General features: G+C 39.9%; 1 protein-coding gene across 1 annotated transcript; it reads right to left on the bottom strand.

The window, feature by feature from the left end:
- Positions 1-3,577: 3,577 nt before the first annotated feature.
- Positions 3,578-12,305, bottom strand: kcnj12b (potassium inwardly rectifying channel subfamily J member 12b). Its single transcript, XM_084744001.1, has 2 exons — positions 11,720-12,305; positions 3,578-5,809 (listed from the first exon to the last, which is right to left on the bottom strand). Exon 2 carries the CDS (start codon positions 5,664-5,666, stop codon positions 4,389-4,391), a length of 1,278 nt encoding a protein of 425 aa, XP_084600127.1. The 5' UTR covers positions 5,667-5,809; positions 11,720-12,305; the 3' UTR covers positions 3,578-4,388.
- Between the last annotated feature and the right edge of the window lie 3,025 nt (positions 12,306-15,330).

Genomic DNA, 15,330 nt, shown 5'->3' with positions numbered 1-15,330 from the left:
CACATTTTCTCTCCTCCATGTCCTTGGCACTGCATCTGGGAGTGGATGGTACTTCAAATGTTTTGTGAAAGTAGGCATAATCTATCCTGTACTGGCTCTTCTCTTCAAAGATGACAGGCTCGAAGCGGTGACCCCACAGGATCTCTGCGGGGAGGTATGAGCTGCGTGCTTGTGTCGTCATAGCAGTGGCCTCCACCAACCCCTCAAGTATAATTACTATCTCAAAGTCAGATGTTTCGAGATCTTGCTTACTGATGCCAAACAGTGGACTTTCTTCATCAATTTCATGTATGACAGTGAGGGGTGCAACCAGGAACAGGCGGTCTGTGCCTTTGTCATAGCCTACGTTCATGTCGATCTGATCCAGGGGGATATATTCACCTTCCTCTGTGTAACGGGGCTTGACGAGTTGGGCTCGCACATGTGTGTTTTTATAAACTGAGGTTATAGAAAGCGCTAAATTTTGAGATGTTTATTTGTCTTTGGTTCTTTTTTTTCTTTTTTTAGATCATGACAATGGCTTTTTGACCTGCAGCAGCACATTTATGATGAGTAAACACATGTATGGTGAAAAAAGAGAGCAACCTGAAGTCAAAAATTAAAAAATGTGACAGCATAATATCATATAATGTAATGTGATGAAGCCATATGCTTAAAGGTAGAATCAATAGGATTGTTTGAATGTCCCAGAGGTCCTTAAAACACACCCTCAGGCTGCCTAAATCAGGCTCAGGCTGTTAACTATATGAGATTCAAAAGTCAGACTGTGCTCAGCTGGCACATCAACTCAACACTGCTGTTATTTGCTGTTATCATACTGGGAGAGAAGAGCATGTTTACCTGATTGATGTTCCTGTAATTTACTCTCATGGTGTTGTTTTTTTGTCTTTTTTTTAGGAGCAGACGGATAGTTCTGCTTGCTCTAATCAAAGTTGAGGGGGAGGGAATTCCCTACGCAAACTGTGTAATGTGACTACATAGTGCTGCTCAGCTAAGCCTGGAGGCACAGAAGACGGTAAGCCTGGACAGAGAGAACTGACAAATTAATTTCAATGCAGCCATTTACTAAACCCAGCAACTGTGCTTTGGATTCCTTCAAATATTCTACATTTGAAGATGAACCCTAGCATTTAAAATGGGCACTGCAGTCTAAATTCAAAATATCGAAGTGAGTTTTTTCCCCTTGCCTCCTCCTTCCCAGACTTAAAGCTCAGGCTGGTTGCCTGCAGATTGCAGGTACACTGACCTCTAAGTGGATGCTAATAGGGGTCCTTGCACGCATCCGTTTAGGAGTGTAATCAAGCCCTAAACAATGTAGGGCTAAGTCCACTATCCTGAAAACAAAAACACACTGCTCTGAAAATACACACTCTGCACTTCCATATTGTGTTGATTTTGGAGGCTCACGTGGACAGAAGTGGTAGTGTTTCCGCTTCCACAACCACAAAATATAAAAAAATAAAAAATAAAATTCTCTCAGTAAAAATCTCTGTCTGCTTCTTTTTAACTGGCTAATATAACTTGCATGGGAAAATGTAAACACAGGCTCCTCAGGTCTGCATGCCACAAATTGTTTCATCTGCTTTCATAGACAATCCCACCAGGTAGCAGGAATTAAGAATAACTATGTAGACAATCTTCTCACTCATGGTCTTGTTTGCTCATGTAGGTCATATAGATGCATTGGTATTTTATGCTGGTATACTGTACAAGAAGCCAGTGTCCTTAATCCCTGATGACATTTCATGGTCATTAAATTGTTTAATACAGTAAATATTTTACATATTCCTGCTTTAAAGGACCAGTGTGTAGAATTTAGGGGCATTTAGTGGTGAGGCTGTAGATTGCAACCAATATACAAATGCTTGCCTCATCTAACAGTGTCTGAGAAAGGTGGTAGCCACAAAATTTGTGCTTAGTTTGTCATTTCTGGGCTACTGTAGAATTGTGGTGGTTCAATGTGGCTGCCTCCATGAAGGAGGACCTGTGCCCTCTGTAGATATAACTGTTCATTTTAACAAAAACACAACAATTTCAAGTGATTATGCACTAATAAAAACATATTCATGAATATATTCCATTTTTGTCATATTCTGCCAATAGATCCTTAATCCTATATACTGGGTTTTTAAAGACCAAAAAACACAAGAGTGTATTTAACCAGTGTGTTTGTCTGCTCTTAATTAAGCTGCAGACGTTAGTATGTCTGTCTTGCTAGTTTTATCTAGTAGGTCTAGTAACCTAACCTAGTCTTGCCTCCCAACCCAGCCGCATTTCAAACTCCATTATTTTGTGTGGGGTCATAAGTTACATCACAGCTACATTAAAGCCTTGTTCACAATTAGCAGATCCACTGTGTAATATTTCTTCACTGTGTCTGGTTTCTGGAAGCTACCTTATCGAAGTGTAGGCTAATACTAGTGTCTGTCTTGCTGTTTATTTGATTTGGGTTAGTTTACAGTCTGGTAACCCATCCAACAGATAGCATTGTTAGTTCTGATCCTAAAAGCCTTTTCTCTTGTAACATTAAAAGTGAAACATACATTAGACATACTATATAAATAGCTTGTAGTAAAAGTCTGTGCAAAATAATTTGAGCTACTTTATTTCTATACTGCAATGCAAGAACAATGCTGTTTCTTTGAGAAGACAAAGTGAGGATTTACATTTTGCCTGGGACCTGTTAGCTTTAGCCTAAGTTGACAATATAGCCACAAGTGCATATTTAAGAGCAACTTTTTTTGCTTTACAAAGAGTAAGCTTCAAACATGAAAAAGTGACCTTTGCAACCAACTCATGAAGCTAACATTAGCTTAATTAGCTGCCAGTGACAGTGGATATTTCAGCTGGGAAAAAAAAGAGTTTACTAGAAATGATGAGCCTGCTTTAGTCTTCCACTGCCTGAAATCAAGGACGCATTGTTGTTGTTGAATTTCCAGTGTAAAATATGATTCTGTTATTACTGTAAACTACATATGTGCCATAGGAGAATAGAGTGTTTGTAGCAATTGTTACCAAGGGGAGTGAGGCTTAGCAAACGCTCATTAGGTCAAAACAACATTTGCCAGGTTCCATCAAATTTTGGCTGAATTTACAGAAAAATGTGCAAAAATAAATGTAAAGTAATCCTTGTTGCTATTCACGATCACTATGCTAATATAATTAATTAAGCACCTCAAGATACAGTCAATAGCACTGATTCCCCAGTGCGGTGCCATTATACCACTGCAGAGAAGGGTACAACAAGATGTAGTTAAGAGTGCCAGTCAAACCAAAATGGTGGAAAACATTTAAAAAACATGATAGAAATATGATATATATTCTCCTCCTCTCTCCACAGAGATCTAATGTTTTCATCTGCCACTATTTATAGTATCCTCAGTGGAGCAGAAGCGTCAGTGGATGTTTAAGTCACATGCATGAACATCACGATTTACTTGTCTGTTTCCATTGCGCTTCATTGCACTTTGCTTTTATCAATGCACCCACCTCAGCCAATGCAATATTTAGAGATTGTTTTACAAATTTTGGATGTTTCCATCCAGCTGTTTTTATTTATTTTTTTTATTTTAAAATGCACATAAAAACTTGTGAAATGCACCTATTGTTTCTTGTAAACTGTTGAGAAAGAAATTACATACTTAACATAAGCTCAGGCCAAATGTTTCCCATTGGCGACAATGACTGAGATGAATACTTTTCCCTAGTAGCCTATGCATAAATGACATATAATGCACCATCAAGTTTATTTTCCCCTTTTCATGATGGAAATGTTTATAACTCTAATTTGTCATGTGTCTCCCATAGTAACATGCATGCCAACTAATCAAGTTGTCCACTGACACTGTATAATGCAGAATATTTAGAGTCTTATTGTTGACATAAGTTATACCATTAAGATGAAAATCCTCTGTTGATCTCTACACCTCTGTTTTTACCAAACAAGTCTGGAGAAATATCCACAAATTTTAGTTTCCTGAACGTCATCTGCAAATTTCACTCAACACTCTGTTTTAAATCGTATATATTTGAGGACTGTGAACAGCACCTACAGATATTCTCACCAAAACTATGAAACATTTCTCAAAATATTCATACAAAACTATGCTATTGTCATGCACTTTATTACTAGGATCATCTGCAAATTGAAACATTTTTGTTTCACAGTTTTTGTTTGACAGTTTTGTTTGCATTTGATAAAGCTCAATAACCATCTCATAGGGTTTCATCCTCACTTGTATATGATAGAGATAGAAAAGTTCCTTCACTGGCAGCAGAAATGTCTTCAGTGGTATCCTCATGTCAATAGAATGACAGTCATAGGGGTCTTCATGTGATGCTTGCATTGCTCTGTACCCAAAAACAACAAAACAAGCAACATCCAAAAGTTACATCTCTGATTCTCGACGAGAGGACATTTGATCACGTCCAGGAGTGCTCTGCTCATTCCCTAGCTCAGATGAATAATTTCTGTCTTTATTCTCATCTCCCTCTTCCTCCTCCTCATCCCTGCTGATGAAAGCCAGCTCGTTCTCATAGCAGAAGGAGTTGGCGCCAGATGTTGGGAATTTTCTCTCCTCCATGTCCTTGGCACTGCATCTGGGAGTGGATGGTACTTCAAATGTTTTGTGAAAGTAGGCATAATCTATCCTGTACTGGCTCTTCTCTTCAAAGATGACAGGCTCGAAGCGGTGACCCCACAGGATCTCTGCGGGGAGGTATGAGCTGCGTGCTTGTGTCGTCATAGCAGTGGCCTCCACCAACCCCTCAAGTATAATTACTATCTCAAAGTCAGATGTTTCGAGATCTTGCTTACTGATGCCAAACAGTGGACTTTCTTCATCAATTTCATGTATGACAGTGAGGGGTGCAACCAGGAACAGGCGGTCTGTGCCTTTGTCATAGCCTACGTTCATGTCGATCTGATCCAGGGGGATATATTCACCTTCCTCTGTGTAACGGGGCTTGACGAGTTGGGCTCGCACATGAGCTTCCACAATGTGGCTCTTCCTCAGATTGGCAACCCTGAACATGAGGCACAGTTTCCCATCACGCAAAGCAATGACAGCATTGTGGCTGAACAGTAGAGTCTCTGCACGCTTTTTGGGCCGAGCCATCTTGGCCATGATGGCACCAATCATGAAGGCATCAATGATGCAGCCCATGATGGACTGAAAGACCACCATGAAGACAGCAGCCGGGCATTCCTCTGTCACACAACGAGCTCCATACCCAATGGTTGTCTGGGTCTCAATTGAGAACAGGAAAGCTGCCACAAAGGTGTTGACCTGCGTGACACAAGGAACAAAACTGCTGTCCCCTTCGGGATGGTCCATGTCACCATGTAAGAGGCCAATGACCCAGAATGCCAGGCCAAATGTTAGCCAGGACACCACAAATGCCAGGCTGAATAGCAGGAACATGTATCGCCAGCGGATGTCCACACATGTTGTGAACATGTCAGACATGTACCGCTGAGACTTCTCATCCATGTTTGTGAAATGGACGTTGCATTGGCCAGCCTTGCTGACAAATCGGCTGTGGTATTTGCGTCTCGTGTGGATCTTGCCATTGCCGAAGCTGCCCACAGCAGGCATGGTACTTAGTCTCAGGCCTTCTTCTTCACAGGACACGAAGCTATGGTGGTGGGCCCTACCCACACTCATGCCTCAGTGGGGCACAGCCACGTGGCTTCACACTATCAGCCCAGCTCATACACAACTGACCAGGCTCACAGGAAGTACACAGATCCGTCCAAAACCGACTCAGTGTCAACTGAAATTGAAAGTTGAGGCACAAAAGTAGGTTTCTGTAAAAGAAGGACAGGTAAAATGTTAGTATACCACATTATCCATTAGTCTTTCTGTCCACAATGTAATTTTGAAATAAAAAGTGGAATATAAATTTGAACTTTATTTAAACAGAGAATTACTACAACCATACAGTAACATGATATATTTGTTTGAACCTTTGCAATTGTACATTAACAATTTGTTGCTGCTTCTGCCCTCAGCAGAGGCATTGTATAACCCCAACTACAAAACATTGAGTAAAATGTAATAACTTTAAACTTGGGCCAGCAGCGACACTGACTGACACCTTCTGGAAAATTCAGCTGGTAAACAGGTTAAATGGTAATATGAATCATGACTGGGTATTAAAGGGGCATACTCAAAACCCTCTGTTGCTTAAGAGGAAAGTCCAAAAACCAATACTGAATGCTTGTGGCTTTCGACCCCCCAGGCAATACTGCATTAAAAAACATCTACAAATGTAAGTTAAGACTCTACCATGCAAAGTGAAAGTCATATATCAACAACATCCAGAAAAGCTTCCGACTGATCTAGGGCCCGATTTCATCTGAGATGGACTGACGGAAAGTGGAAAAATGTGCTGTGGTCTGACTAGTCCACTCAGATTGTTTTTGTAAATCATGGACACCTCTGGGTTAAAGAGGAAAGTGTACCACCCAGATTGTTACAGCATCTGTGATGATATCAGGGTATGATCGTACCCATAGCATGGCTAATGTACACCATTAGTGTACATACAGATTTTGGAGCAACATATGCTGCCATTCACATGACATCTGTTTCAGAGACATCCCTGCTTATTTCAGCAATGCCAAGACACATTCTGCACAACAGTGTGGCGTGGCTTCCCATTGAAAATGTGTGCTGCATTATGAAACACAAAATACAGAATACAAAGAAGAGAGAAAGCAGGAATAGGAAAGAATTTAACTTTCAAATAGTCGTGTCGCCAGTTCCCAAATGCTTACTGAATTTTGTTAAAAGAACAGGTGACGTATCACAGTGGGAAACATGTCTCAAACCTTGTTACAACTTTTTAAAAACATGTTGCAGGAATCAAATGCTGAATGAGTGTATATTTACAAAAAACAATCAACTTAATCCATTTGAACATTAAATATCTTGTCTTTCATTGTATTCAAGGTGAGCTAAAATGTTTTCAGCGCAGTTTAAGAATATCACATATTTTCTCTCTTTGTTCCAGGTTTTCATTTACTAGTTAAGAACAGACTTCAGCTACTCATGACGTACTTAAAAATATCCAGACTTCTCTCAGGAGTCCCTCACTGTCTAATAGTTTTGGGACCTGGTTTCTAATAATAGCTGGTCTGCAAAGCTTTCCAAAGCATGTTTTGCTTTGACTTAATCATTTCCCCTGTTGATTTGGTGGCAGCTCTTTTGATTATTTTTCCCCTCCACGTCATTGATGAGTGTAATTCACAATAACTGTGATTTCAAACTGTTTAGATGTTAATTTATACAGCTCAAATTAGGACAAACATGGAAATGATACAGTGACTGTCAAACTGCCTTCTTCTGGTTTCACATATTTTACTTAGCTATAAAAGAAAACTAGTTAACCTACTACCAACTAAATACATTCTTACATTTGATTTTCTATTGTTCCTCTGTTTCTATCATGCTCTGTTGGGAATACTCTGGTATATACAATACATGTTTCTCTGATCAACAAGGTACAGAAATAGCCAGCTAATCCAATGCCCTGCCATTTTATGTGACGTATCTTCTGTTTCCTCCAGCTGGCACAGCTATTAGAGTTACTGGAGTACTGTGATGAGGCTGTGTGACTCCCCTGTGAGGCTGAACTGGAAAATAATATGGGCTGAAAAAGACGGTAGAAATTGGGCATGATAGAAGAGACAGCCTCAGATATAAATGGTTTGATGGTGGGAATCGATGGGATCATTTCAGGCACATTAATGGAAAACTTTTTTTTTTTTCTTTTAAGGGGAGGTTTTTCCTGATCTGTCTAAACTGTAGCCATCAGCATGCAGCCTGTGCTGTGTTGGTGGCAGAAATAAAAACTGCTGCAAAGTCGTTAATATGTTCTCTCTTTTTTAATTAGGGTTTCAAAGTCCCATAAATTGGCTTTTCTATTTTTGCACTATGTCCTAATGTGAACTTACATTTATTACATCTACAAAATTTTATGTAGGCTGCAAAATTTAAACATTTCCATCCAATGAAATGTACAAGATGTGTTTAGAGATTTGAGGGTGATCCAGCGTCCCTGTCCGGGCCTCCAATAACTTCAATCAAAATCCTAACAAACATCCTGAAACACATTAAACCAAGGAAGACAAAAGTCATCCCAGGGCATTATCAAGCTGTCTATTAAAGGTCCAGTGTGTAAGATTTATGGAGATCTACTGGCAATATATGGCAGAAAGTGAATATAATATTCATATGTATGTTTTCATTAATGTGTAATCACCTGAAATTAAGACTTGTGGGTAACACTTCATGATTACCATCATTAATAAATAGTAAAAATTTGTGTTTTGCAAACTTTCTACACCACCTACCACCTCAGAAAATATTGAGCTCTTCAAGTACCACTTTACTGTTTTCTGACTTCTGGTGCTAGCAGGCGCTGTGTCCACTTCACTGGCCCTTCTTAAGTAGCCTCCAGCCCTTATGCTCAGTTCACTGCTGTCCATTTCTTTTTCACATGTTTTGCTGGAAATATTATCCTCCTGCTGTGCATTTTTTATAATAGCTCCCATTTGGAACCACGATTGCAGTGTTTTTGAAGCATTCATTTTCAGCCTCTTCATTTTACCCCTGCGTACTATCTTGCCATCACAGTTTAGCTCCTAACTACTGGTAATCATGAATGACGTACGTGCGTGGGCTGACATTGTAACAAAAATAGAGGAAAGAAAAAACTTGATGGATGACAGGAAATGGGGAGACACACTGAGATGATGACATGGAGCAAAGGGCCGCAGGCGGGAGTTGAACCTGTGGCCGCTGCTGAGGACCCATGGGCACACTCCACCAATTGAAACACCAGTGTGCACCAAAGTCCCATTTTAAGTTACATTTCAATTAATCTCATATTTTATGTATTTTCATTCAAAATTTTGTACTATCTTGATAGTATTTGTATATGCTTTTAAATTAATTTATTAATTAAAAAACATATATTTCAGATATTCCTACACGTATCACTGGACTGAGCTTGGGTACCACCAGTGGTACCTGTATCAGGTTGACAGGTTATAAAGCTGTGCAGCATGTCATAATGTCACTTAAGACTGACGCTATAGAGGCGAAGTCCCACCCCTTCTGATGGACCACCATGGGACCTTACTTGGGGAAAAGAAGATGGTTGTTAACGGCACGAGACAATTTTTTTTCTTATCCCATTTGAATCATGCAATGAAGTACACATATAATGTTTGTCAGTTTAAAAGGTAATTTTCAAAGGCAGTTTGTTGTAAAAATGCTGAATGACTGGGAAGATACAAACAGATGGATATGTGTTATATCATCTCCTCTGAAATGTCTGTGTCTTCACTGTACTGTATTATTATAAACTATGATGAACTGTCCAGGTTATGAATCATTCCAATATTTCAGTGACTGCATGATGGAAGAGGCTCCAACTATGTTTGACATGTATCTTCATCCCCAGGTCAGAGCCTAATGCCACCCACTGCAGAATTTTGAAAAAAAAAAAAAAGTGCTGCTGAGAAGTGGGAAGTTGGGCTGAGGTGGAGACTAGGGTTGGGGTGTACAGGACAAGCACTGTAGGGGGCTGGAGGACGCAGGAGGTAACACCACTCAGTACAGCAGCAACAGCTAGCAGTCTGGACTAACAAACCACAGGCAGCTGCTGTCAGACTCTGTGGCCACAGAGACGGTGGAAACACACTGAAGCACTGCACCTTTGATAGTCACTAAAAGCAAATTTGTGACCTGTTTTGAAATTGTTTCTGTGTTGTACCTGTGTTGTAGCTAGGTAAGCTAACACTAGAAGCCCAGAGAGGCTGAGAGGCTCACACTGGTGTTTGTTACTGTCTGCAGGGGAGTGTCAGTACAAAGCTATAGCCCTACTGTTCCTCATCATCAGGGGAAAGAATGCAGTCTGGTGGTGCATCACCAGCCATCAGATTGACAAATATGAGGTAGACCGTTGGCAGTGACTAGTGTAAACTCCTGTGAATTATGAGCCTCGATCAGTATATATTTGAAAATGAGCTCTGTGTCACAGACTCCCACTCAAGAGCGGGGGCTGAGGGAGGTGGGCTGCCCAACTTTGATTAGACGGCTGCTTTTTTAAATATAAATCTCATGATTTAGAGCAGTCCAAAACAGTCAGCTTTGTCTCAACATTGGTCTCAAAAGGCTCAGGATGATTTAAATCAGGAGGCGACATTTTGAGGCGTTTTCAACCCATGAAATGAAGAAATATTAATGATAACACCAGCACTGATGTGTGTCATCACAGTACAGTAATATAATTTAGTTTACTTAGATGGCAGTACAACTACTGTAAAATGCAGTTGCAGGACAGTTAAATATGTGATTTATAGTTCCCTTGCAAGTTAATTCAGTTTAAACGTCACTTAATTTGAAAATAAAGCAATAAAATTTCAAAGTAAGATGACCTGTGGGCCTTTTGATGTTTATTCATTTTTGTCTGATAAATAACATTGCCATCGTTTGTTTAATAGCTGGTCTCCTGTTGTTTTGTAAAAGTGGCTCCCAAGCAAAGCTTGTTTAGTATCCCTGTGCTAGAGGAAAAGTCAGGGATCACCTGAGTCACAAGGATTCATCTGCTGGAAACCAAAAGTGTCCTGAGAGCATGCTATGAGCATAGCTAAAAATTTATTTATATATGCCTGCGTTAAAAGCAAGAACTTTGAAAGATATGTGCACCCCATTTATAGCACCATTTTATTATCAAACTTTAGTTTACTGACAGCAACCAAATGGAACTTGATTCACTTAAGTCATAAAAAGAGATGCTGCCACAACATCATGCTCAAGGGACCAAGAGGAAAGCACTTCAACCACAGGTCAGCACAAGGTGACATGTTGGTCAGCTTACTCACTGATTGTGATTATATTGCCAGTCTTTTGGTTGGGTACACTCAGCTCAGAAAACATGGTAGGCTGATTGTTTTTTGTTTTGTTTCTTTAAGAGACAAGACACACTGAAAAACCAAATGATGTACCTCAAGAATGTACAGTTATAAAGCAACTGGGATTTCATCTTTAATAAAACTTCCAAATGGGGTCACAAAGACTGCTGTGCAGGTGTCCCCACCAGTGATATTCTACAACTGTGGACTGTGGCGAGAGAGACATTAATGACCTGTGCATATATATGTATATATGTATATATATATGTATATATATATATATATATATATATATATATATATATATATATATATATATATATATAACAGAACAGGTGTGGAACAAATAGCAACTAATCAGACGGTGATGTTAATGTACATTTTCTGCACAGATTCAAACTGAGGGATCCAATTCAGGGTAACAATAACAACAAATTTGTCATTTTTTCCTTGTGATTGAGCGTTTTATGCAGCACTTGCTGCTTCTCAATGCTCTAGTTGCTAGGAAGCAGGATGTTGAGTGTCCAAAGGATATTAATATCTAATATTCTGTGCAACTGCTCCTCAGCTCTCACAGGAGCCACATTCTGCCTGCTGGGCTGTGATCTCAGTGCCGGAACAGAGATTACTCTATTTCTCTGCTGACGCTCACAGTAGAAAGTGTTCTCACAGAAAATATATTAGAATTGAACAGTGAGAGACATCCACAGGTTAGGGAGTCTATGAAAGGGAACTAGCTACAGTATTAGAGCCTCTTTATCTCTTTTCTGTCTAAAATTACAAGTGGCTTACCTTGTGCGCAGTTGTGTTCCCAATAAATTGTTTGTTGTTGATTTCCAACTTTCCTTTTCTTCCAGATCTTCCAGTCTTTCAGCCAAACTGCTGCATGTTTCTCCTCAGGCTTCCTTCAACTCTTCTCCTCTGTCACGGGTAGAACCACTCTATCCTCCTGAGGCAGAAAAGTAAGAAGCCACAGGGTACCATCATGCCTATGCCTCGTAGTTTTAACACGTCTCTTTCTCCACTCAAGGAGGAGAGCATTACAGTCACTCCTACTGTCAAGTCCTCCAAAGTTACTGCTCAATTGATATCCAGTCGATCAGAAACAGACAAGAAATTAGAAAATGACTTTAGTAGAGCACTGAAGTCATAATTTTGAACCTCAAAATAGCACAACGACTTGATCACAGTCAAATTAGGGCTCACGTGGCCTGCAGGGTCCGGTCCAATCAAAAAATCAATTCTTCATAGCTTATTTTAGAGTCATGGGCAGTCGACAGTCTCACACTTTCTTGGTATATCTGCTATCTGATCTTGTTCTGCTGCAGATCCCACTCTGTATCCCACATCTAGTGAACTATTGCTCACTGCTCAGCTCTCGTCCTCCCCCTCCCTTTCATGGTGTCACTGTAGATACTTGGCATTTGGAGACTACGTGCTCTTCCCCTACTAAGTGTTGCACCAGTGTTGGTCAGCAATGCTCAGAGTTGAAAGAACCAACAACTATATGTATTAGAGAAACAAACATACATTTCTTAAAGGCATAATATGAAACATTTTCAAAGTATAGGCTCATATAAACATAATCCCTTTCAATCATCACTTCTGACCCGTTACAAGTGTGTGGTGCAGGGGTGCTTCCAGACTTTGTTTTTTTTTAACAGGGGTGGCCCAAGCAGGGCACTGACTAATGTAGGGGTGGCATGAAGTGTGCGCACTCTCATACACACATGTGCACATTAATGTACCATTTTTCATATCTACTTTAATTACTAATAGTATGGTTTCTGATTCCTGTGTTTAAATTTGGATTTCAAAGCTAAATAGTCATACTACACAACACGACATAGTGGCACCATACAAATATAAGCTTCTACACTTAATTCATTCATGTCTTCAAAAGGAAATTGTACCTCCAGGTATCCTTCACACTCCATCATGAAAGATATTTTTATTTTTCTGAATTTATTATTTAAATCATTTATTAAGTAGGCTAAATTAACCTTGTAAAAATTTAACAGTAGGCTACACACAAAAGAAAACAATGCACATCTAGAAATATTCATCAACCATTTGGTTGAAACACCTCTCACTTGACAGATAACCAATCATACTTCAGGATAATGGGGTGGCACTTGTTGCGGCCAATTAGATTTCAGAGGAGCCCAGCGTCCTCCAATACCACCCTGTAGAAACATGCCCAGTGTGGTGGTGTCTGTACCTTCAGAGACCCTGCCCTCTGCCTGTATTTCCTTATTTTCTCATTGTTTTGCTGTGCTCAAGACACTTTACCAATCTAAAATGTCAGTATTGGACATCCAGGGAATGAGACTCAAAAATCAACTGTCTTTCTGATGTGTTTACAGATCCTACTGATTCTACTTAAACTGATTTAAACTGCGTTGGATTAGGTAAAAATATCTTTCCTAGAAAGTATTTGTAGATACATTTCTGGCACATCCGTTCTATTATTGGTCCAATGTAAAATCTACCTATTACATAAGCATCTATAAAAATAAACAAGTAGTTCACTCTTCTAATTCACTACCATACTGTGCAATGTTGTCTTTATTTTCTAACTAAAACCAATCGGATCACAGAGTGGGTGGTGTGGTCTTCATTTTGACTCATTCAAAAAACAAGGCAGCTCCTGTTGAACATACTGGACTTTGAAAAGCACATGTAGGCAGTTTGATGCTGAACATCAGTCATTATTCTTACGTGTATGTGCATGTCTGGATGAAGGAAAATAAATCAGTAATCAGTAAAAATCAGTAAATTTCTTATGTACTGCAGGGAGTTGATTATTCTGCCTTGCTGTCTGTGTAAAAGATACGGAGGTAGAATGGGAGGGGGATCAGTTTTATTCCACCTCTGATCCACCAAAGGAGGTAGTAACGGGACCATAGCAGCTGGATTGATATCTGTGTAAAGGGGTAAGCAGTCACAGAGGGAGAGTACACTGCTGAGTTACAAGTTCAGTGCTGTTTAAGACCGTTTCCTTTACTGTATGTAGTTATGCCATGTATTTGTCAGCTGTTTTTAAGCATCATCACACAAGGCAATGATTTGACCTTGACTGCTGCAAAAGAAGCAACATCCCGTTTAGCCAGGAACACATTAAAAAACTTTATTTTATTAATCCATGTAACCAGCTGTATGTGTGATTAAAAAAGAGCAGACGAGCAGAATCACTTGTTGACAGGTGTGCTGTTGTGTTATGTCACGACGCATTTGATTCTGCGATGCTGACATGCTATGTAAAAGGGCACACGGGGTTTACCGGCTGTAAATACACACAGCTGGCTTAAAGGTGAGCCCTCATGACATCGTGGGATCTCTGCGTAAACAGGTGGAGAACTTAAGTACGTCTTGAATTAAGCTGATGACGATGCAAAAAGCTTCTGGTGAGTTTACCGAGAGCAATTAAACAGCTGTTCCTGGTTAAACAAACTGTATCTTACTCTTTAAAATAAGGTCTATCACAGGGGTGATCCTTTCTGTAATGCTGTCAGACACTAACAATAACAATATGAGCCTGCCAGTGGCAAAAACAAGCACAAACCCCAATCAAGCATCACCTGTGTGCTCTGCAGGTGCGTCTGGATGAGGTGTCTGACAGCATGTCACGCTGTTTGATCCCCTTTAATTCCTCATTGAAATGTTCTCCCTGTGTATTTTTTAAGCTTTTATCTGTTTTATCCTGTAACTGTGATGCACACTGACTGACAGAGGGGAAACAAACAATGCTCGACTGAAAGAATCTAAGTCGACTCCGAAAGCTTCGACTGATGATTCGAATAGTCGACTATCAGGGGAAAGCCCAAGTACTTTTTGGACATTTTCAGAACATTTTTTTTACAATACAGAGAAAATTCTGTATTCTGTAACTGTGCTTATTTTGGTAATCATGAAAATTTCATATAATCTCACCTCTGCTTATATCACAGAGTGAGTGAAAATGTTGATCTGCTAGTGACACTAGAGGAAAGGTCAGGGGATCATCAAAGTCATGGCAGTTCATCCAATAGACCCAGTTGTTGAGATATTTTAGTCTGGACCAAGGTGATGGACAGACCAACTGACTGACTGACCAGGCTGCTCAAATAACCTTTAAAAATGTGTAAATAGTAGACCTACAGTGAGAGATATTTCACTCTGGAGATAAACATAGGACATACAAACTTGCATCATCACTCAGTGCCTCTGTGCAACCACAATTCATTTCCCAGCACCATAGATAAAAGCTGTACTACTATATGCAGTATATTTTGTTTTAACACAACCCATCACCACACTGCTCTGCCCAGGAGTTTGTAAGTCTTTTGTGAGCTTCACAGGGCAGAAACAGGATCAGTAGTTCCAGTGCTGGCCTGACCCAGATTCACTAGAGGCCATCTAGC

Source organism: Lutjanus erythropterus, chromosome 19 (genome assembly GCF_056507025.1).
Source record: "Lutjanus erythropterus isolate fLutEry1 chromosome 19, fLutEry1.hap2, whole genome shotgun sequence".
NCBI classification, from domain to species: Eukaryota; Metazoa; Chordata; class Actinopteri; order Lutjaniformes; family Lutjanidae; genus Lutjanus; species Lutjanus erythropterus.
The sequence above is the reverse complement of the archived record's forward strand: the minus strand, read 5'-3'. Positions and strand labels throughout refer to the sequence as shown.

Coding starts and splice junctions, on each gene's coding strand:
- kcnj12b (XM_084744001.1), bottom strand. CDS start 5,666: ATGAGTGTGGGTAGGGCCCACCACCATAGCTTCGTGTCCTGTGAAGAA.